This window comes from Acomys russatus, chromosome 11 (genome assembly GCF_903995435.1).
Source record: "Acomys russatus chromosome 11, mAcoRus1.1, whole genome shotgun sequence".
NCBI classification, from domain to species: domain Eukaryota; kingdom Metazoa; phylum Chordata; class Mammalia; order Rodentia; family Muridae; genus Acomys; species Acomys russatus.
In genome coordinates, this window is record NC_067147.1 from 8004870 (window position 1) to 8028983 (window position 24114).

Below are 24114 nucleotides of genomic sequence, written 5' to 3' on the forward strand. Positions count from 1 at the left end.
GCGGGTGGCCGCCCGCGGGGTTCCAGGCGGCGGGAGGCGGCCTCGGCGAGTCCCTCGGGCCTCCGCGGGCCTGCGGGGACCCGGGCTGGAGCCGCGGGCCTGGCGGGGCGCGGGAGGCCGACACGGCGCTGGGGCGGCCGGGGCGCGGGCCGGAGCAGGGCCCCGGAGGCGGGGCCGGGCGGCTCCTCCTCGTCGGGAACTAGGGATGACCTTGGCCAAGTCGCCGAGGGCCCCCCCCCCCGCCCCGAGCCGTCGCCGTGGCGCCCGGATGGGCCGTTTTGAGGTTTTGCTGTTCCGTGGCGGGAACCTCTCGGGGGAGCGGGGGAGCTTGCCGGGCGCCTCGGTGAGGGAAGGCGAAGTAGGAAAGGCCTCCCGAGAGGCGGTCCCGGCACGGGCGGAGAGGGCGGGCGCTCGGTTTGTTTGTTTTTTTTTAATCTTTTCAAAACTGGGATAACATGAGGTCGTTGCAAAACTTCGGTGGACCGTGACATTACTTAGGAGACTCCCCTCGATCTCAGCCCAAAGCGAAGAAGCCGGGAGCCCCTGGCTGCAGTCAGCTTCCTGGAGGCCCGCGGTGCCCGCCTGTTGTTTCCGGGGCGCCGGTCCTCTAATAAGGCATGGAGAGTAGGAACCCTTAGCCTTGAAAGAATTCGTGTTATTCCTCTCGTTCGCAAAAAGTTTCACCGTCCAGGAAGGAAATTGCCCAGCAAATTTAGTTCTTTGTGTGTGTGTGTGTTGTTTGTTTTGTTTTGTTTTTGAGATAGGATCTCACTGTGTAGTTCTGGCTGGAACTCACTCTTGTAGACGAGGCTGTCTTCGAACTCACAGAGATCCATAGGCTCTGCCTCCCCAGTGCTGTGGTTAAAGGCATGCTCCAGCCGCCTTGCAAAGTTCATGTCCTTTCGAACTGTGGAGTCTTGGCAGTTTACAGTTACATAATGGATTTTTTTGTATGCCACCGGGCACCTTTCTGGTATTCGTGTGGGAACTCTTCCCTTGGAGGGCAAAGGTGTCTATAATCGATGATACGAATAATAGACTTAAAAACATGTTTTGATGGTGTATGTAAGGTGGGAGGAAGTGGAGATGCTGAGTTGACAAAACCCCGTTTCGCTCCAGGTGACTAGAATGCAGACACTCGCACCCTGACCTGGCTGCCTGGCTACTGACATGGCCCACCGTGGCGGGGAGAGGGATTTTCAGACTTCAGCTCGGCGGATGGGTACCTCCCTGCTCTTCCAGCTCTCGGTGCACGAGCGAGAATTGGACCTCGTTTTTCTGGATCATAGCTATGCCAAACCATGGAGCGCCCACCCGGATGCCAGTAGTGCCCGCCCCACCCGCATGCTCTTTGTAACGCCCCGTCGGCAGCAGGAGAATACTATGTGAGTTTGAGAATACCATGTGAGTGTGGGTTTCCTTCTTAAGGGCTCCTTCTGCCTAACCTGGCCAGTGATCGTGTGGTGGGGATTAGAGAGGTGCTTTTGGGAGTGATTGGGGGTGGAAGGGTGACTGGAGAGCTTGGATGGGCAGCCTGAGGACAGCAGGGCAGGCGTGGACATTTTCACAGACATTTATTTCCAAGTGTGACTTAGAAAAGCGAGATCTGCAAGTGGCAACACAGCCTAGTCCACTTAGATAAGAGTAATAAACCTTTATGGAAGCTGAAGAATTTGCTTCTCACTTCACTGCAGCATCTGATTGCTTGACAGTGGCTGCAATCTGTCATTTGAGTTCCTGGCTTCAGTGTACAGATCCTGAGGGAGATCCCAAAACATTGCTTTCATTCTTACCTCCTTACAGAAAGCCACCTGTGGGTTAGTCCAAACCCTTCCTAAGTCTCATTATCTTTCCAGCCACCCTACGTTAGAGGGTAAGAACATTTCAAAAATTTACTATCTCATGAGTGATCTGGTTACATTTGACCTAATTATTTTGAACCCTTTCTTTCACCCATATCAAATGCTGTATTCTGATCATTACAAATTTTTGGTTTTGAATTCATGTTTACTCTTTCCTCAAGGATACAGGTTTTGTTTTTCTTTCCGGGTACAGATCTTGCATCTGGGTTCTACACACACACACACACACACACACACACACACACACACACACCTTGAGTCTTTTTTTGTTTTGTTTTTTTGGTTTTTTGAGACAGGGTTTCTCTGTGTAGCCTTGGCTGTCCTGGACTGCTTTGTAGACCAGGCTGGCCTTGAACTCACAGTGATCCTATAATCCCAGCTCTTGGTGAGGCTGAGGCAAGAAGAGTGTCAAGAGGTTAAGGCTAGTAGCTGGAGATGGGTCAACAATTAAGGTCACACACTACTCTTGCAGAGGAGCCAGATTCAGTCACAGCACCCATGTCAGATGCCTCTGGTCCCTGTGGACACTTGAGCTCACATGTACATACCCACATAGATACATACATACACAAATTAAAAAAAAAAACAAAACATAAAACTTCAGCAATAACGACCTGGGCAGCATAGTCAGTTGCAGGCCAGTGTGAAACTGTTTCAAAAAGAAAAAGCCAAATCCACCTAAAGTGTGATGGCCTTGCATTTCCCAGGCGCACAGCAGGGAAAGGAGAGAGCCGGATGAGAGTGTGGGAAGATGACTGTGGATCCAAATTTACTTGTGGATGTGAAAATCATTTAAAGCTAATTATGTTTAATAGACATGTTTAAAAATTTGGCAACCAGATGATTGTTAAGCACTGTGTTGTGTGAAGTGTGTGTGGCTTGGTCCTATTTCCTCACCTATTTACAGTGAATCAGACGTTCCAATAGATGTGGAGACGGTCACGTCAACTCCTGTTCCACTCTATGACAACCAGAAGGCACGAAGCGTGATGAACGAGTGTGAACGCCATGTCATCTTCGCCAGGACAGATGCGGATGCTCCTCCCCCACCAGAAGACTGGGAGGAACATGTCAACAGGTAGGCCACGCCTCCACAGACTGGCCACGGTGGGGTCAACTCCTCATTGAAACATTTCACATGTAGCCGTGTGTGGGGGCCTGTTCTCTTTACTCTGCTCTGGAGCTCAGCTCTGTACCAGTTGGCAGTAGGGCTTGTATCTCAGCTGCCTCCCTCACTGTCCTTAACTCTAGCACATCGACTGGCGTACATACTGATAGGGGTGTATATAGGCCTAGCTAGGAGGAGGACTTGACCTCAAGACATTGTGGGCAGCAGAGTGAAACTCTAGTCTTTTTATAAGAGGTGGAGTTGGGGGTAAAGCTTTTTCCTGGCATGTATGAGGCTCCAGCACCACAGAATCATTAATTGGCTTGCTAGGCATAGGTATGACTAACTATAGGTTTTGCAACGAAAGAGCTTCCCAAACTACCTAAAAAGCTAAATTTATGTTTGTAAGATTTGCATTGATCTGACCGACAGGTAGGGTGATAAACGTTTTAGAACAACGTGTAAAGCTAATGTGCTTGAATTGCTTTAAAACATAGTTCTGCAAGGTTGGGGATATAACGCCATGACAGAACTTGATTTCAAAAATGGTAGCATAGGCTAAAGAGATGGTGCAGAGGTTAAGAGTGTGTGTTGCTCTTCAGAAGACTGAGGGAAAGGCCGCTCTGGCTGCCTTGGGCATCTGCATGCACATGCACACACCTACGTGTGTACATATACACCCTCTTACCTAAAGATATGGGGGACAGGAGCCAGAGAATGGCTCAGTGGTTAAGAACACTAGTTGCTCTTCTAGAGGACCCAAGTTCAATTCCCAGCACTCACATAGCAGTTCATGCCTGTCTGTAACTCCAGTTCTACGGAATCTGACAGCCTCATACAAACACAAATGTAGGGAAAACACCAGTGACCGTAAAATAAAAATAAATTATGCATTAAAAAATGTGAGGGACAAATGTATGAGAGAATTGAAGGATTTAAAAAAAAATTTTTTTAATATTTATTTATTATGTATACAGTGCTTGCCTGCATGACAGAAAAGGGCATTAGATCACATTGTAGATGGTTATGAGCCAACATGTGGTTGCTGGGAATTGAACTCAGGACCGCTGGAGGAGCAGTCAGTACTCTTAACTTCTGAGCCATCTCTCCAGCCCCTGAAGGACTTTTTAAAAATCAATTAATCCTTGATTATGATTGAGAAGTCTGGGAGCTACTTGTGTTTATTAGTCATTAGACTTTATAGTACATAGTAATGCCTTCAGTCAATTCTTTTAAAAGATGCATTTTACATTAGTGTGCATGTGTTTGTGAGTGTATGCTAGTGTATGCCACATGTGTGTACCCTTGGAAGCCAGAAGAGGGTGTTGGATACTTTGGAGCTGCAGGCACTTAAAAGTTATCTGATGTGGTTCCTGGGAACTGAACTCTAGTCCTCTGGAAGAGCAGCAAGTGCTCACAACTGTTGAGATATCTCTCTACTCTCTTTATTGATTTTTGAGACAGGGTCCCTGATATAACATAGGCTAACCTCACGTCCTCTATATAGATAGGATTGACCTTGAAATCCAGACCTTGGGCCTCTACCTTACATGTGCTGGGATTATAGGTGTGTGTCACCCTGTGCCTGCCTGAGTGTTTGTGTGTTCGTTCTCTCTCTCTCCTTTTTGGTTTTTCAAGACAGCGTTTCTTTGTGTAACGGTCCTGGCTGTCCTGGACTCACTTTGTAAACCAGGCTGGTGTCAATCTCACAAAGATCTGCCTGCCTCAGTCTCCTGAGTGCTGGGATTAAAGGCACACACCACCATGCCCAGCCACCTTTATTTATTTATTTATTTTTTCTTTTTTTAATTTTTTTTTTTTTTTTACCTTTATTTATTTTTATACATGATTTTACTGTGGAAGCTAAAGCATATGCCATCAGTATGGTCACTAATTTCTTAATTTATAAGGAAAGATAAAACTGCAAAACAGAGCTGCGTGTGGTGGCGCACGCCTTTAATCCCAGCACTTGGGAGGCAGAGGCTGGCAGATCTCTCTGAGTTTGAGGCCAGCCTGGTCTACAGAGCAAGTCCAGGACAGCCATGACTACACACAGAGACACTGTTTCAAAAAACCAAAAAACTGCCAAGCAGAAGAGTCACTGGGATGCCTGGCCACAGTGTTTGTCCCAAGTAGAAAAGTCTGAAAAACCATTCTGTCCCATACGGACTAAGTGGAGACTTTTTTTTTTGGTTTTTCGAGACAGGGTTTCTCTGTGTAGCCTTGGCTGTCCTGGACTTGATTTGTAGACCAGGCTGGCCTCGAACTCACAGTGATCCGCCTGCCTCTGCCTCCCGAGTGCTGGGATTAAAGGCGTGCGCCACCACGCCCAGCCGTAAGTGGAGACTCTTTACAGGAGGAAGATGGGCGCAGCGAGGAGACTAGGGCAGTCCTTCAGCTGCTGAGTGCTGCAGAAAACACTTGAGAAATGCCTGGTTTGGGCTTCTCGTCCTCTGGTCTCAGAGTGAGCCTTCATCCTTCTATTACAGCCCCAGTGCACACTGGTAGGGTCTTGTTACTCTGAAATAAACTGTTGCTGTGTCTGGATTTGTGAGGTGTTTTATTAGCAGCAGCCGCTAAGCTCTCTGGTTAGGTCACTTTTGCAGGTAGTTGATTTCATTATTTGTTTTTCTGTAGCTTGTGATTATTACAGTCGTCTTGTTGCCTTCTTTCCCTTGATTGTTCAATGGCTGCTTCCTTTCTTCTTTGTAAGCCATGTAAAATGACAGTTTCCCACACTGAGAACTCCATGGACAGCTCTACAGGACAGCTCCCTAGAACCTACCTAGCCTTTTATCTTTAGTGAGACTGCTGGCTGGTTGGCTTGTGTCCATAGAGTCAGAAACTCCCATTCTTGTTGGCGTCCTTTTCCTTCCTCTTGGATTTCTCAGTAGAAACTGCCCACAGATCATTCTATGTATAGGAAATGAAATCTACTACCACCACGATAGCCGGGCTTTTTGGCTGCTTCATGGGTACTTTTTCCTACCTTCCTACACTACCCCGTCCCTTCTGACCCCCTAACACTGGGTGGGAGAGAAAGAAGGATTAAGGGGAAAGGGATTGTGGATTGCGTTAACCCTGCTGCTCAGGGGCTCTTTGTGGTAAGGTTAGTCTTTGTTGTCAGGATATCTCCAACCAGCAGTCCAACCAACAGCAAAAGCAGCAGCAGAGAGACCAGCAGCCACCTCTCAGGGCTCTGGCACTTTTATTCCTTCTCAAGAGTCCCCAGAATCCTATATGTAAACTATCTGCTGCTGGCAAAATCACAGCCTCTAGAGCCCGAGGCAAACCATAATTCTCACCACACACCACCTAGTCCTAGTTTTCTCTAATGATAGCTGATTTCTTTTTGTTTTTCTTTTTTTTTCCCGAGACAGAGTCTCTCTGTGTAGCCTTGGCTGTCCTGGACTCGCTTTGTAGACCAGGCTGGCCTCGAACTCAAAGAAGACAGAGATCTGCCTGCCTCTGCCTCCCAAGTGCTGGGATTAAAGGTGTATGCCACCATGCCTGGTTCACTTGACTAACTTGATTCTGATCCAGCTTGGTGCCCGACTCTTTCCTTTCTTAATTGAGCTTTTCTAATGTTCTTTGTCTTGTCCTGTTTGACTTTAACTTAAAAGTTTTCCTTTAGGCTGGACATATTGGTGCACACCATGACTTCCAGTGTGTGAGAAGTTGAGGCAGGTGGATTTCTGAGTTTGAAGAGAGCCTGTTCTCCCTAATGAGTTCCAGGATAGCTGGTGCTATATAGAGAGACTTTGTCTCACAAAAACTAAAATAAATAAATAAAAGTAAGTTAAATAAATTCTTTTAGATAGAGGCAGTGAGATGGCACTTGACAAAACACAAACTGGTGCAAACTGATGCCTGGAGCTCGATGGCTGGACGTGTGTAGAGCAGAAGGAGAGGAATCACATCACAAAGTTGTTTCTGACCTCATAAGTACCATGGCATGTGCCCCCTCCTAACCACCACACACATCCCATGCACACACACATACACAGTTTTTAAAAAAAAAATCTGGGGTCAGAGAGATGGTTTGGCAGTTAAGAGCATTTGCTCTTCTTACTTACAGAGGGCCAGATTTCTGTCTTCAGCACTTAAACGGTGGGATACAATGATCCTAACAGTGGCTTCATGGTATTCAGTGCTCTCTTCTGGCCTCTGTGGGCGCCAGGCATGCAAAACATTTGTACACATAACATTAAGTCTTTTTTTAAAAGTTCCTTTACATTTTTGTATTGAATCAGTCTGCCTTGAAACAGAATCAGGGAATTAATAATTACCTTTTAAAATACTGGTTTGCCTGGCTTTGTGCCGTATGTCTGTAATCACAGCATAGGATCTAATTTTAAGGCCAACATAGATTACATAGTGATACCTTGTCTCTTAAAAAAGAAAAAAAAAAAAAAAGTCAGGTTTTCTAGAACAATGTGCTATTTTACTTTCTTTAACTAGGATGAGCCAGAGGTCAGCATATCATTCAGGTTGGTCAGACCAAAGAAAACAAAAGACTATCTGATCTCATCTATGAAATAAACAAAGTGCATTTCCTGCACTAATGGAATAGATTAGGCCCGAGGGGAGGGGCAGTTGACTTACCATAGTTCCCATCAGCTCCTTGACTGGGGAGGCTCAGAGTTAAAATTTGCTCTCCTGGTTTTGGATTTTTCCTTAATTCTATCTTTAGCATTGGGTTAGAACTTTCCCCCACCCATTTAATATTTTAGCCTCCCACAAAGCTGACAAAATGTGGAGAATGTGTTTCAGTTCTTGGGTCACTTGGTTGTATATGCAGCAACAATTCTAAGAATTTTTTTATGAGCTTTGGCTTTCAAATTTAATTTTATGTGTTGTTGCTATTGTTGTATAGTAGTCATTTCTTTTTTTTTTCTTTTTCTTTTTTTTAAAGATTTATTTATTATGTATACAGTGTTCTGCCTGCCTGTAGGTCTGCAGGCCAGAAGACGGTGTCAGATCACATTATAGATGGTTGTGAGCTACCATGTGGTTGCTGGGAATTGAACTCAGGACCTCTGGAAGAGCAGCCAGTGCTCTTAACTGCTGAACCATCTCTCCAACCTGGTAGTCGTTTCTAAATAGATTTAGCTTTTCTTTTTTGTTCAGATCATATTTCTCCCTCTTATCATTTTGGTTTTATAGTGAAAATAGAGTAAAAAATGAATAAGGCCAGGCAGTGGTGGCGCATGCCTTTAATTTCAGCACTTGGGAGGCAGAGGCAGGCAGATCGCTGTGAGTTCGAGGCCAGCCTGGTCTATTATGACAGCCAAAGCTACACAGAGAAAAACCCTGTCTTGGGGGAAAAAAAAAAGGAAAGGCTGAGGATTGAGGATAGAGTGCTTGCTGTCTAAGTGTCAGATTCTGAGTTTGAATCTGTAGCCTCTATGTTAAAAAAAAAAAAAAAGCTAGTCAAAGTGACGCCTCTGTGACCCCAGTGTTGGAGAAGGAGGAGGTCCTTGGAACTTACTGGTCAGCCATTAGTCAGCCATTGACTATCAGGGTTAGTGAGGGTGTTTCAAAAAGTGATATGAAGGAAGATAAGACCCTCAAATTCAACTTCTGCCTTCCTCATGTGCATACATGAACACTCACCCACGCACAAATAGTAGTCTTAGTGCTTACAAAAAGGGTAGAATTCAGTTAGGTGGTAGAATTGCCCGCATTTAATCCCAGCACTCAGGAGGCAGAGGCAGGTTGATCTAAGTTCGAGGCCAGCGTGGTCTACAGAGCGAGTTGCAGGACAGCCAGGGCTACACGGAGAAACCCTGTCTGGGGGCGGGGGAGGTAGAATTAAACCAGTGATTAAAAAAACAAGAAGTACATTAAAATGGTAAGATACCTGTTCCCAGAAAGCTTTTTTATACTGTTGGTGAACATTCTGCTACCTCCCACATCTAAACATCCAAGTTCAGGGCCACCTGAGAGTCACGGTACATGGAGAGATGCTACTAGGGTAAATATGCTGTGCAGTTCAATAATGTGAAGGAAAAGAAGAATATGAACCAATGGGCTAGGGACCAACAAGCCTTTCTATTCCAAATGGAGTTAAGGCTTTCAGTCTCCATCTCTAAAATCCAAAGTCTCTTTAAGTAACAAAGTACAACATAAGTAGACATGATTCTGATGTCATACCAAGTAACACAAGTCATGCCAAGAGCACTAGGGAAAAAGAGAACAAGCAGTTTAGAAACCTAAGACTGCTTCTAGTTAGGGCCACAGTGTTCCAAGACGGTGAGGAGCTGTGTGAGTACAGAAGGGATTTCCCTGAGGCAAGGGGAGCTTTGCAGATAGATGGCACTACTCGCAAGCGGTGATGCTGCGGTCCTATCATCCCAGCATTCAGGAGCCAGAAGCAGGAGGATCATGAGCTTGAGGTGAGCCTGGGTTACATAGCAGGCTCAAGCTTAACTTGAACTGTTTGATGAGATTCTGTCTCAAAAAAGCTGGGGCTGGCATCTAACTTAGCAGTAAAGTACTTGGCCTGGTTACATCTGTGTTACCAAGACAGGAAGTGATGTAATTTCTGCAGAGGGGTTACCTGTCCTCTCTCAAAACCTCAGGCTGCTCCAGTTGTTCATAATTAACTGGAATTTTAAGTGAGCTTAGAGATGATCTAGTCCCTGACTGATTTTTTTAGACAAGAAGACTCAGGGTACATAGCCCGCTCTTCATTACCTACTGGAAGAAAGTCCTGCCTCTTGCTTAGGCTTCTGGACCATGTAAATTGTGTGGTGGAGGTTTTTTCTAGTAAATTTTTACTCAGTTAGTTGAACAGAGTAAATCAAAAGGGTAATTTGTCTTTCATTTGTATATTTACTAGGCCATGATATTAATAGTTGTAGACTCATAGCCTGTAGAAATAAAGTATATTGTTGGGTAAGATAAGGTCTGATGGGACAGATGCTAGTTTCTTTATGAAGTAAGAAGTGGAGACTGGATATTGTTTCAGGTAGCTTCTCTGCAGCTTGACCACCTTAGCGTGTTCCAGAGTCTGTCTTCCTGTTGTTTAGTATCTGTGTGCTTAGTAGGGTGTGTGTGGGAATAAGATGAGCCTAGCTGTTGAGAGCACGTAGAATGCGGTGCCTACAGTTGGTTTGTTTACTCAGCAGGTCTTTAACTCCTAAGTGTGTCAGGCACTTGTTCCATGTATTGGGGATACAGTAGTAAAACACAGCCATAAAAATCTTGCCTTTCTTGGCTTTTGAATTCTAATAAAGGGAGCCAAACACATAGAATGGTGGTGATGTAGTTGAAAAATGGAGCTAGAGAATCACAGGGTGGGATAAGAGAGATCGAGGAGGCCTTAGTAGAAGGTGATATTTAACAGTGAAGTGGGGCCAGGCGTGGCCATGCATGCCTTTAATCTCAGCACTCGGGAGGCAGAGGTAGGCAGATCACTTTGAGTTCGAGGCCAGCTTGGTCTACAAAGAGAGTTTAGGACAGCCAAGGCTACACACAGAAATCCTGTCTTAAAAAAGCAACCAACCAACCAAACAAACAAACAAAAAAAACCAGTGAAGTGAAGGAGAGGAAGGAGAGAGCAATACTGTTTGAGTTCAGGAAATGAATACAAAGGGTCTAGGACTGCACTTGATGCATGTGGGTGTAGGGATGGGGGTGTTGATCAGGGCTGGAAGAGCACACTGAAGTAGGCTGAGTGAGAGCTGCTGCCTGAGATTGGGAAGATCCTGGGATCCACATTCTCCGTGCAAGAACTTTATTTATTTATTTATTTATTTTTTAATTTGGGATGTGTTTGCATGTGCACATGTGTGTTTTGCATGTATGTATATGTGCATTCAAGGGCACATGTAACTATATAGCTGTGCTCACCTGTGTTTATACAATTGGAGTCCAGAGATTGATGTCTGGTATCTTCTTCTAGTCTCTTTTTTTTTTTTTTTTTTTTTGATAGAGTCTCCCACTGAACCTAGAGCTTACTGATTGGTTAGACTGGCTGGCCAGCAAGCTCCTAGGATCCTTCTTTCTCTCCTCACACCCCTAAACCCAGTGCCAAGTTACAGGTATATGTCACCATGCCCAGACTTCATGTGCGTGTTAGCAGCACCAATTCAGGTCCTTGTGCTTGCACAGCAGTGAGCCATCTCAGCTGCCCCTAATGTAATTCTGTTATCAGGTTCTGGGGAGGTTTTGTTTGTTGGCTTTGTTTGTTTTTCCCCTGAGGCAGGGTTTCTCTGTGTAGCCTTGGCTGTCCTGGACTCTCTTTGTAGACCAGGCTGCCTCAAACTTAAAGAGATTCTCCTGCTTCTGCCTCCCTGAGTGCTGGGATTACAGGCGTGTGCCGCCATGCCTGGCTTATTGAGAGTTTCTTGATGGCAGAGAGAGTAAATAAAATTTACACGTATTTTGTCACTTTGCTTCTCCTGCCTCTAAGATTACTAGTCACAGCTGTGATGTCAAGATTACTAAGGTTTCTGGGAGTGAGGTGAGGCGTAGACCACTCTGTTGGTAGTGAAATATGGGTCTTCTAATTGCAGTTTATACCTGGGGCTAGAAGGGCAGAGATAGCTATTGGTAAGGAAGGTTGACATTGAATGTCGTTCTTACATGCTAGGATAGTAAAATGTTACCATCGCTTTGGTAATTGTGTGGCAGAAAAAAATGCAAAAATTGAGGAGAAGGAAAAATTATTGTTGAGTGCAATATTGGGGAGTGGATAGTTGTGGTTGTAGTTGTTACATTTTTGCTGTTTAAAATGGTTTAAATAGAGTTCTTACCTTACTCCCGTGCTCTAGTGTTGGGGTGCTTGCTGAGCTCAGCACCGTGGCATATGTTACAATCCCAGCACTCTGGAGGCTGAGGCAAGAGGGGTTTGGAGTGAGACCCTGCCTAGAAAGTAAATAATAAATAGAATTGAAGCCTGTCTGCACTGTTGCCACGTCTTTGGTTACTAATATGATTACTTTAGCCACTAGATAAAGAATGAGCTTTCTGGGCCCCGAAAGTCTCCATGACTGGACCTGACCTGTAGTGTATGGTGAGGTGATTCGTTGGCAGAATTGGGACCAAAAGCTCAATTCATGCTTTAGCTCTGTGACTTCAGCCTCTTTCATAATGGGAACAAAACCATGACAGCATCACTTCATACGGTGGACATCCATGGGAAATGTCCTCAGGATTACACTTTAATTCCTTGGACTTCTGTTACAGGACTGGCTGGACAATGGCTCAAAACAAGCTGTTTAACAAGATCCTCAAAGCCCTGCAGTCTGACCGGCTTGCACGCTTGGCCAATGAAGGGGTGAGACATTGGAAATCTTTTCTAGTTGACTCTTAGTTCAGGTCGCACTGGCTGACTATTTGTGTCCCATGTGCTCACCTACCTGCCCAGTTTGTTACTGAGTATAACTTTTGCTCTTTTCATGAACATCTTTTAGGCTTGCAATGAGCCTGTGCTGCGGCGTGTTGCTGTGGATAAGTGTGCAAGGAGGGTGCGGCAGGCTCTGGCAAGTGTAAGCTGGGACACCAAGTTGATCCAGTGGCTGCACACCACCCTTGTGGAGACCTTGAGCCTGCCCATGCTGGCTGCTTACCTGGATGCACTGCAGACACTGAAGGGGAAGGTAAGGCTGTGCTTGCTTTGACCTGGTAGCAGCATCCAGTTTTTGCTGTGGGTTCAGGGTGTATATGTTTGGACAAGGCTATGTGACCAGATCAGCATGGTTGAGGCTAACTGTTTGACTATTAAAAATGGGAAAAGGGTATCATTTTAGGTCTAGGTTTGTGTAAATTCCTTAAATCTTACCATCTTATGGGTGAGGTATGGCACCCAGAAAACCATGATATATATTTGACCTTATGTTTTGAGTCATCACTGAGTTGAGTTAGTGTGGAGATGAGGTTTATGGAGGAGGACCATTGATAAGGAGTGTGAGAAGCAGCTCTGTGGCTCTCAGAGGGCCAGAGGAGCACATAGCAAGGAACTGCCTGGCTTAATTAAGTCTCTTTACCAAGAGATTGACTGTAGGCTAGATGTAGAGGCAGAGGCAGGCGGCTCTCCATCATTTGGAGCATGGCCTACACTGCACATTCATTCCTGTAGGGATTAAGTTAGTGAATGAGGCAGTGGTTCTTAATTTAGTTCTTCACTTTCTTTTTCTTTTACATGGTGGCGCTGGGGTAGAGCTCAGGTCCTTGCAGTTGTCCAGTCCTATGTTCCCTGAGTCTTGTTCCCAAAACTTACAGTTTTATTGTTTCTTAATTTTGTTTTGAAGTTGCAGAATGCTGAGATTGTTGGAAAGCTGAAGAAAACTGGTTGTGTGCCAGAGTAAAACAACACACAGCACTAGACACGATAGTTACTTGTGTGGTGGGCTGTTGTTTTCCCCCATTCAGCTAAATACTTCCTTGTGTTTGGCAAGGCGTGGGAATGAGCAACAAGAAGTATACTTGGTGACTAGTGTGCTCTGGAGTTCAGTGCTGGAAGTCCCCAGAGCAACGGCAGCTGCGCCACACTTACCATGCCTAGGGTTTAGACAGGATTCCCTTTGCTTGAAGAGACAAGTCTGCACTGCTTCTGGCTTACGTTACTATGGGGCATACCCAGTGTGAGTGAGGTGACAGATATGTTGAGCATGGCAGAGCCCTAGTGTGGACTCTTAAAAAGTGTGCTCAGCAGGTGCCAGTGCTACCTGACATTCTGCTGGTCCAGGGTGTGTAATCTGGAGTGGCATGAGTCGGCCTGGCACGGCACATTGATGATAAGATACCCTGGGCTGTGATACGTAGCGGTTCCTCTACCTCCAGACTTAAAGCTACTAGTGAATATGGGATTGTTTTGCTTTAAAATATTGCTAGGTATTAGACAGCACCTGACTCAGGCCCTGCTCTTAGCCCAGCTGTTTTCACAGCTAGCTTCATTATGAGGAGAGCAGAGACGGGACGGCTAACCCAGGGTCTTAATTGTGTTGAGACAAAATGAGTACAGGGCTGGGAGGGCTGGATGACGGCAGTTACTGATGACTTGTTTCATGTTTTCAGTGAGCCTCAAGGCTTCTCACTTTCGTGGGTGAACTCTGCTGCCTGAGAAAGCTTCATGAGTGAGCTTGGTGTGCAGCGTTGAGTGGCTCAGGGTTGGAGGGTTCTAAAGAATGGCAGCTTTGGGGTGGTGAGCTTTGCAGTCTGGCTTTAAGCTTTGTCACTGCATGCTTCTACTTCATTGCTGGACTCTGTTCCTTAAGTCTACTTGGGTCTGGAATAAACTCCACACATCGTTGCTATTTGCTTTGAGACAGGGTCTGGCCTGGAACTTGGCTATGTAGACCAGACAGGCTTTGAACTTGCTTTACTCCTCCTGCCTCTGCTTCCCATGTTCTGGGATTATGGGAATGGGCTACCATAACGAGCTGTGCCTTTGGCTGACAACTCACACCTCATCTCACATTGGAGTCCTGCCTATCCCAAGGCTGTTTCACCTTGTGTGTTGCTGCTTCAGATGTGAATTGCCTGTTCACTTAGCCTACTCTGTTGGGTGGCTCTATCACCAGTTTAGCCTGCCCCGCCCCAATTGGTTTGTCCTTCTCGTCCCTTGAGACTAAATCCCTCTGCAGGATTAGCTCAGTGCTTTGTAAGAGCACTGAGTTAACTAAGGCAGTCTAGAGATTGTAATGTCCAAAATCTCATGCAGAGTTCCTTTTTAACATCTCTTTTCTCTTTGTTTATTTATTTATTTTGTGAGACAGGGTTTCCCTTTTCTGGCCTTGATTTGAATAAGCTCCTGCCTCTGCTTCTTTAGTGCTGGGCCCAGATTTCAAATCTCATTAAACTTACTTATCTGAAGCATATTTACAGAGGCCAGATGAGGGATTTCAAGTAACATACCACAGTGCATTGTCCATTTCATTTTTTTGCATGCAAGAAATCAAACCTGGTGCCTTTAAAGTCCTAGGTAAGAGCTACTCCCAGCTTCTAATCAGTCTTTCTGTCTCTACATGTCTCTATCTGTCTCTCTTGAGTTGGGAGTAGTTCATCTTAGCCTGCTGCCTTTAGAGTTTTATGTCTACCTCAAATGATATTCTCTAGTCTCTGAAAACCATTTTAAAATTTCTCTGAAAACTACCTTTAATACTTAAAAATCTTTCTTGAGATTGTTTTGACTTCTCAGTGGGTATTGTGGGATTTGTGAAGATATTTCTTTGCAGTATAAGCATGAGCATGTCTGAAACCTATATTTATATGTTGGTGAGGTCACTTTTCTGGGGGATGGTTAAAAACAGGATATGAGATAAAGCAAAATATGCATAATATAGTAGGATGTATTTGGGGGAACAGTAACAAGATTCACTATGCCTGGTTCAACTTGAAGGCTCTATCTAGAAGACAGTGCATATATTTATTTGTTAGTTGGTTGAGGCAGGGTCTTTTGTGTCCCAGTCCTGCTCCCCAACCCCCAGCTGAAGCTGACCTTGAATTTTTGATCCTCTTGCATCTATCTCCCAATTGCTAGGATCACATAGGCATAAATCACTATGATTTCTGTGTGTTTTCTGATATGAGAAAGTACCTGAAGTACAGTCATTGGGGAAAAGGATGGTGGAATAAACTTGAGTCCTTGGTGCATCTAACGAGATTGCCTTCCAGAGGATCAGTTCTGTTTTCTTTTCTCAGCGCCAGTGCACCTACTGGTTGTGTATAAGAGCTAAAAGCTCAGTGGGATTCTTCCTGCAGCAGATTGCTGCTGACGGAAGGGTTCACACTGAAAATATCTTTGCTCTTTTAAAAAAAAAAAATAGATCCCAACTTTGATCGACCGGATGCTTGTGTCGTCCAACACAAAGACTGGGGCTGCAGGAGCAGAGGCCTTGTCACTCCTCCTCAAGAGGCCCTGGGACCCCGCTGTTGGTGTGCTTTCTCATAACAAACCAGTAAGTTGGATGTTGAGCCTTGACTTAAAACATCAGCAGCCTTTATGTGCACATAATATGTTCAGACTGAGCCTCAGAGGCTTGGCAAGCGAAGATAAGTGGCTTAACTTCTCTCATTAATACTTTGGGTTCTCTTTAAAGTGGGTGCGTGCATATGAGGTCAGAAGAGGGTTTGAATCCTCTAGAACTGAGTTATGGCAGTGGGTCCTGGGAGCTGCACTCAGTTTCCATGGAAGAGCAGTGTGTGCTTTTCACTGCTGAGCTATCTCTCCAGTCACAAGCAAAGATCAGTGCTTGGTGCAAGAACTTACAGATGAATACCTCTCACTCAGTAGTTTTTGGATGGGATTCTGTCTCCCCAGAGCAAACTCCCTGGTTCTCCTTTGATTCTCATCGCCTCCTCTGGTCCCTCCAGCTCCGTGTTCCCTGCCTCACGCCGTCACCGCTTCTGGCAGTCGCAGCTTTCCTGCTTAGGCAAGGTAATTGTAGTGATGAGGAATTCTGGGTAGGAATGTAGTCTTGGAGGATTAAAGAGAAAGATGTGTGGGAAGGGTCAAGTTTGTTTAACTCAAAGTGGTTCATCTCCCTGACTCTAATTTTGGTATTTTAAATGTCACTTGTCTAAGGGATTTGGGGTAAGTTAGGCAGAACTCAGGTTTGAAACTTAGCACTGCTGGCATGGATGTTTCTTCCCGTAGGTCATCCCCGTAGCCACCCATCTGCTGAGCAATGGCAGTGGCGTCGGAGTTCTGCAGTGCCTTGAACACATGACTGGGGCAGTAAGAAGCAAAGTGCTGGAGGTGAGAATGCCCAGGGTTAGTTCGCTGAGGAGCACCCAGTACTGTGGGACTGTTCTGTGCCTGTGCGCAGTCTCCTATCTTACTGTCTTCTTTCTCTTGCCACAAAGATTCACAGCCACTTCCCACACAAACCCATCATCTTGATTGGATGGAATACTGGAGCTTTGGTGGCTTGTCATGTAAGTAATTTCTGTTGTATTTGGAAGTCACTGAGAACTTGAAGGTGGTCATAGGAATGGTGCTGCTGTTATTACTTGAAGTTCTTCATTGTTTGTCTCAGTGCTAGCTGCCTTTACACTGTGGAAACAGTCTAGGTTTTAGAATGTTATTATGGGATGCTATAATAGGAAGGATAGAGTAACTCCTTGATCTCTTCACCCAGTTTTAGCAGAGGTCAGCTCATAGCCAGGCTTGCTTTAGTTTTATTCCTGCCCACTCTCTCTGTGCTCCAGATTATTTAGATGTTCCAAAGTATGATGATGCGTGCTTGTAATAGCATCCTGGGGGGGGGGGGGCGGCGAGGCAGGAAGGGTGCCGTGAGTTTGGAGCTACCCAGGACTCTATGTAGTGAGTTCTGGACTAGCTCAAACTTCTTAGAAGAAGAAAACAGAACAGTATTAAAAGTTCCAAATATTGGGGGCTGAAGAGATGGCTCAGAGGTTCAGAGCACTGGCTGTTCTTCCAGAGGTCCTGACTTCAATTCCCAGCACCCACATGGTGGCTCACAGCCATCTATAATGAGATCTGGTGCCCTCTTCTGGCCTGCAGGTGTACATGCAGGTAGAACACTGTATACACAATAATAAATAAATCTTTAAAAACAAAACAAAAAAGAGGTGAAAGCCGCCAGGAAAAAAAGCTCCAAAATTATATTTCATTTAAATGTGTTTGACCATGTATCTCTGGAAAAAAAGGATTTCTTTTCTCCAGATTCAGCACTATATTGTACTCTTTCCTTAACATTTCAAATAGGTACAAGATGGTTTTGAATTTAATGTTGTACTCATGTTTAATGTCAAGGGGCATTTTTCCCTGCATGTATATATCCTTGCCTTTTTTTGTTTGTTTTTGTTTTTCAAGACAGGGTTTCTCTGTGTAGCTGGGAGTGCTGGGATTAAAGGCATGCGCCACCACCGCCTGGTGTGCTCTTGACTTGTGTTTTGTTTTTTCGAGGCAAGGTTTCTTTGCACAGCCTTGGCTATCCTGTACTCATTTTGTAGACCAAGCTGGCCTCGAACTCACAGTGATCCGCCTTACCTCTGCCTCCCAAATGCTAGGATTAAAGGTATGTGCCGCCATGCCTGGCCGTGTCCTTGACTTTTGAGAGCCCCAGTTCTTCTAACCAGCATAGTCAAATGGTACCTAGAGTAGTGAGAAAGTGAGCGCCTCTTACTCTGCACATGTAGGGACAAGATCTCTGTAGCTACTTGCTTTGAGAAGTCTCATCTGTGTGGGAGCTATCTCTTAAAACCACTGGTGAGAGAATTCTCCACTTAAGGGATAGTTTTGGCATCTGTGTTTTTTCTGTTTTGGGGAGTTTCTCTGTATGAGCTAAGTGTACTACTCTGTATTAGCTATTCTCCCAGCCTGGCAACATTTGTGTTCTTTTAATTGTATTTGTTCTAAGTAACAAAGTCAATAAGCAAGGCTGTAGTCTAGGTTGTCAGCAGGGCTGAAGTGTAACTACTCCCGTCAGTCTCAGGTGTAAGTAAGGGTCTTGTCAGGGCTCCCGTCTAGGTGGTGACCGCATATGTTCTGTATACTTAATCATGTTGTGGCTGCAGGGTAGGACAAACAAGAAAAGCTTGGGCTGACTGGTGGCCCTAGACTACTGGCCCACCTGCATTCTGGAGAGGCTGAGGTGCAGTGAATGTACTTGCCCTAAAGATGAATGGTGCTTTTACTTGCAGGTGTCTGTGATGGAGTACGTCACTGCAGTTATCTGCCTTGGGTTTCCTCTGCTTACTGTGGATGGCCCCCGGGGGGTAAGAGCGAGGTGAAACTGTCTGATCTTTGGCAGTGGGAGCTGGGGACAGCAGGAATGTGGGACAGTGGGATGCATGCTGAATCCAGAGTGGGGTAAAGGGTAAAGCCTCCTGCAGGTTGATAGCTGACCCTGAGGACCAACTGGCTAAATGTAAACTACTCCCTCTTTTAGGATGTGGATGATCCCCTCTTGGACATGAAGACTCCAGTCCTCTTTGTCATTGGTCAGAATTCTCTACAGTGTCACCCTGAAGCCATGGAGGACTTTCGGGAAAAGATTAGAGCAGAAAACAGCTTGGTAGTGGTTGGGGGAGCTGATGATAATCTCAGGTGGGTACATTTCCCTTGAGCTGAGAGGGAACATATTGGAATGTGAAAAGGACACGCCTGTCTGGTTGATAGCAGTATAATGACCAGCCAGTCTGATTGAAGTGACAAAAGTTGTATCTTATAATCCCAGTGTATGTTTAGGAGGCTGAGGCAGAAGGATTCAGTTCGAGGGCAGTCTGGCCCTTGAACCTGTCTCAAAATTTCAAAAAGCTGCAGAATTAGTACAAGAAATCTAAACTCTGATCTATCCCTCACCTAGAGTTTCTTGTCTAATCAAAATATAACTCTGAAAATTAGGAAATTAATGTGGACTTGATAGCATTGTCTAGATTTTATCAGTCTCCCTAATTTTTATCAAGTTTAGATTTTATCAATGTCTCCCTAATGTGTCTCATTTCTGATCCAATCCAAGATCACAGGCTGCATTGAATTAATTCTCACTTTAGTTTCTCAGTGGATTGTTTACCCCTTTCTTCCCTCCTCTCTCCTTTTCCTTTTTCCAGTTCTCTCGTCTTGTTGTTTGAGACAGGATTTCATGTAGCCCAGGCTGTACTCAAATTTACCATGTAACTGAGGATAACCTTGAGTATCATCTTTGTGACCTTACCTCCTAAGTCTCCGTGCCCAGTCTTCAGTGTTTGTTTTCTATAACCTTGACACTGTTGAAGATAGCTGACCAGTTCTTTTAGGTATTTTCTTCTGAACACATTGAAGGTATTCAGTTTTGCCAGGCATGCCACAGAGGCGACGTAGCTTCTCAGTGTATTTCATGAGGAGATACATGGTTCATTTTGTCTCACCACTGCTAGTGATGTTGATCGCACAGCTGAGATAGCTGCTGTGGGCTTCTCCACTTTGAAATTACTGTCTCCTCTTTGTAATTAGGAGTCATCTTGTGGGCAGAACGTACTTTGAGGTTCTTTATCATCAAACTTTTCCTGGTGTAGGCATTTTTAAATTTTTTTATTCCTTGAGGATCAGTGTGAGCATATTTTTACTTGTGTTAAGCCTGACTAGATACATTCTGAAGTATAAATAAAGCCAAATTTTGGGAGGGGTTTTAAGGAAGGTGGTTTGTGACTTTGGTCGTTACGATAGTCTTAGAGTACATCTTTGTTTGTTTATTGAGATAGTCTGACGATGTAGCTCTGGCTATCACTATGTGGACCAGGCTGGCCTGGAGCTCACAGAGACCCACTGCCTCTCTGCCTGGAGTGCACCCCCATGCCTGGCTTCACTTGTTTATATCCCTGGACAGCCTGGGCATATGCCTGCTGTTGTCTGCTGATTCTCTCCTTGGCATTATTGGAGGAGTCTTTCTGGCTTTTGTGGTTGCTTGTTGGTGTTTAAAGCCATGCTTTCATGTAAACATGTTATATTTGCAGATACTCAGATGACCTTCCCACAGAGAATGGGGTGTGTGTGTGCTGAGGTGCTTTGAGGGAACGGGGAAGGGTGGGGATGCTAGCTGTTGTTGAGTTATGAAACACTGACATGGTTTCAGGATCAGTGGACTAAGAATTGGGAGACTGCAATTAGTCTTAACTCCTGTATGTAGAAGTTTGGGTAAGTTGCTTAACTTCTGTAACTCACCGTCCTCACCTGCAAAATGAGGTATTTTTTAGGTCAGAAGTCAACTACCAGTCCATTGGGAGAAAATAATTTGAGACTCTTGTCTTTGACATCAAACTTTTACAGTACACTTTCCATTTTATTTTATCTTACTGTTTCGAGATAGGGGCTCCCTATTATAGCCCTGGCTGTTCTGTAGCTTTTCAGGTAGCCAAACTGGCCTCAAACTCAAACTCAGTCTGCCTCTGCCTCCTGAGTGCTGAGATTAAAAGCTTGCACCACCACACCTGGCTAAAAAAATATTTTTAAGTTATATTTTTATTATTGACTTTGTGTGTGCAGGCGCTCCTATGCATAACACGTTTATGAAGGTCAGAGAACAACTTGCAGGAGTTAGTTCTCAACTTAAGCAATGTGGGTCCTGAGCAGCTCAGGATGGAGGATCAACATAGACATAGGGATTATTTGTATTAAGCACATCACTTAATTTATATTGGAGGTTAAATATACTTGTAATAATGTTGCTCTTCGTGGTATAAATTAGGGGCCTGGTTTTCTCTTTGACAGGAGCCTCAGTCAGAAACCAGGTTTTTGTTATTTTTAGATGGGGTCTTACGTTCTAGGTAAAAAATGTGTTACAGTGCGCTTGCGCTGTCTCTGTGTGTGTGTGTGTGTGTGTGTGTGTGTGTGTAGGTACACATGAACCAGGACATGGGAGCATGTCGCACATGTGGAGGTCAGAGGACAACTTTGACTTTGAGGGTTGCAAGTTTGAACTTAGTCATCACGGTGTCTCTGAGCGCTTTTACCCACTCAGTGACCTCACTGGCCTCACAGTTTCTCTTTTTGCTTCTTAGAATAAGCAAAGCAAAGAAGAAATCAGAAGGGTTGACTCAAAGCATGGTGGACAGATGTATTCAGGTAAACAGCTTTCTCTTATGTATTGTAGGTGCCCCCTCCTTTCTGTTGTGTTAGGCTTCACGTGTAGCAAAGGCAACAGCCTTTGTACCATGAAGGGATCAAGTAGGCTCTGTGCTATACCCAGATCACAGTCAAAGAAGGGCGGCGGGGGGTGGGGTGGGGGAAGGAGTAAAAAGAGCACAGGCGAGGTAAACTAAGATGAGCATCTCACAGAATAGAGGACTGGAGCATGCCCAGAGCTTTCACATAGGCACTTGTTGGTCTTTCTCAAGTGTAGCAGCTAAGAAGCTTGGCCTGTGTGTGGCTTGTGACCATCGTTTGAGAGTAGAGTTCTATTTAGCTTGATGCTATCTAGAAGGGACCTATTCTCCAGAAAAGGACTAAGGCCTGGCCTCCTTTTCACACTAGGATGAGATTGTGGACTTCCTGACTGGGGTGCTTACCCGTGCTGAGGGTCAAGTGGGCTCCGAGCCTCGGGATCAGGATGCTGAGAAGAAGAAGAAACCCCGGGACTTGGCCCGGAGAGACATGGCCTTTGAAATTCCTGAGCGAGGCAGTCGGCCTGCTTCCCCAGCTGCCAGGCTCCCCACATCCCCCTCAGGCTCAGAGGTAATGTGGGCAGGGAGGGGCACCTTTGCTGACCTCTGAGCGCGTGGTTGCGTCTTCCTTCGTAGGTATATCTGGGAATTCCTGTAAGGGGAGATCCAGGGAGATGTGCCGAATAATGACTGGATGCAAATCTATTTGAACCTTCTCTACCCAGGACCTCTCCAGTGTGTCCAGCAGCCCTACCTCTAGCCCTAAGACCAAAGTGACGACAGTCACCTCTGCCCAGAAGTCTAGTCAGATTGGGACGCCCCAGCTGCTGAAAAGACATGTGCAGAGGACAGAAGCTGTGCTGACCCACAGACAAGCCCAAGGTATATTCTCCCAGCCCAGCAGCCCCAGTGGGGTTCTGCCTTCAGCTAGTGTCATGTAGCAGTTGGGAAGTATTAGATCTGCGGCTTTTTCAGGGCAGTGAGAGGCTCTTGTATTTTTTTTAGGCAAAATAAGGTTGAAATGTATCCCAAGACTGTGTAGTCCTAGGTGTTGTGGTCATTAGTCACAGCCCTGTCTGTCTTGTGTGCTGGAGACACTGAGCTCATAAGTTGACTATATGTAGTGGCCTGATATTTTTTTCTCATTATTAGTTGGAGAAGCTGCATATTTTGCCAACATTCCTGGAATCTGAGGACTTTCCAGATAATAAGCACAGAGTGACTGATTTTATTCCTCAGATTCTTGGCTAGCTCACTCTGCCCTTCTTTGATTGGGTCTAATAACAAGAGTTAAGAGGTGATGATGGGACATATTGGTCAGGGTTCTGCTGTCACACTGCAGGCTGGGAAACATTTGTATTGTTGAAATCAGGGTTTGAAGGGATCTAAGGCCATGTGAGAAACTGTAGAAAAGGGCAAAGTCAGTGAGTCGAGAAAGAGGCATCAATGGTTCTCCTTGTGTTGGTCTGTTCCACTCCCCACCCCACTCCCACATGGTCTTCTGCTTCACCCCCTTTTTTGCTTTCAATAGAGCCAACGGGTTATTACTTAAATAAACTCAGGCTTCTTAGGAAGTACTACTAACAAGTGTAAGTGGCTGGGTGAAGGCAACAAAAAAGGCTAAGTGTCTGGGTTCCCTGTCAGTGCTCTGTAAATGCTGCTTAGAGCGGAGTTCCTGGTGGGATTCCCTTAGAGATTTGGTGAAGGCAAGCCAGCTGGTTGCTGTATTTCTGGGTAACATGGTTAATGGAGAAACTAAGGTGATGTGGTAGGCTGAGTTTTAGGATGGGACCCAAAAGTGTCAATGGGGACAGCAGCAGCCATAAACCATGGCCGTGGCAGAGCTGATAGGTGGGCAGGAAGTCATAGTTAATGTAAACAGAGCCCTCACTGCCTGCTGCCTCCCTCTTTGGAGTTAACTTGCCCTAGTGTGTTAAGGCTTGACAACTGCCCCGTGTGGCAAGTGCACAGCAAAGTCAGGTTCCAGATCCATGTAGTTCCCTTAGAAAGAACAATTTACTGTTTTCATCTTTTCCTCATCCCACTCTGTTTCTCTACTCTCTAGCTGGCTATGATTCTATAATTCTTTCTGGTTCATTCCAGCACAGTTTGCTGCTTTTCTGAAACAAAACATGCTGGTGAGGAAAGCTTTTCCTCCTGGCACCTCCTCCTGTCTCTTTGGTGAGTATCGCTTTCACCTGCTCCCCTAGGCTTGCTGTTCTCCCCTGCCTCTCACTGTTTCCCCTTCTCTCCGCTCTGTCTCTTCTTTTCCTCTCTCTCCTGTCTCCCAATTCTTCGAACCAGTTCCCCTCGCTTATGTGGTGGCATTTGCCTTTCTCAGTTCTTTCTGTTGGTTTCTCATGGTGTTTTTTGCTTGCTCACTGGTTTTTCTGCTGTGGGTCTTGGCTCTGTGTCTCTCATATGCCTGTGGCCTGCTGCCTGTGAGCCTGCATTTCCTTGTCTGCTTTCTCCCTGTCTTGGTTGTTTCCATCCTAATTGCTGCAGACACAAGAACTACTTAGAGCACTTGCCTTTCACCTCTGCCTTAGGCCAGCCCTTGGTTCCCTCACTGTAGCCCCATGCCAGGAG

General features: G+C 45.4%; 1 protein-coding gene across 7 annotated transcripts in view; it reads left to right on the forward strand.

Annotated features, from left to right (window-relative positions):
* The first annotated feature begins 259 nt into the window (after positions 1-259).
* The window catches only part of Kansl3 (KAT8 regulatory NSL complex subunit 3), a 34101-nt gene continuing 10246 nt past the window's right edge, over positions 260-24114 (forward strand). For 2 of the 7 annotated variants that reach the window (XM_051152795.1, XM_051152794.1), the window contains exons 1-15: positions 260-283; positions 1120-1385; positions 2770-2940; positions 12166-12256; positions 12393-12578; positions 15747-15878; positions 16241-16357; positions 16577-16678; positions 16786-16857; positions 18589-18663; positions 18837-18994; positions 21424-21487; positions 21896-22096; positions 22251-22407; positions 23629-23706. In XM_051152795.1, the coding sequence (XP_051008752.1) occupies positions 1171-1385; positions 2770-2940; positions 12166-12256; positions 12393-12578; positions 15747-15878; positions 16241-16357; positions 16577-16678; positions 16786-16857; positions 18589-18663; positions 18837-18994; positions 21424-21487; positions 21896-22096; positions 22251-22407; positions 23629-23706 (1819 nt within the window). In that variant the 5' untranslated portion in view covers positions 260-283; positions 1120-1170. Of the gene's footprint in view, positions 284-1119; positions 1405-1803; positions 1874-2769; positions 2941-12165; positions 12257-12392; positions 12579-15746; positions 15879-16240; positions 16358-16576; positions 16679-16785; positions 16858-18588; positions 18664-18836; positions 18995-21423; positions 21488-21895; positions 22097-22250; positions 22408-23628; positions 23707-24114 lie in introns of those variants that run through there. The other 5 variants (XM_051152798.1, XM_051152800.1, XM_051152797.1 and 2 more) reach the window with 5 other exon arrangements.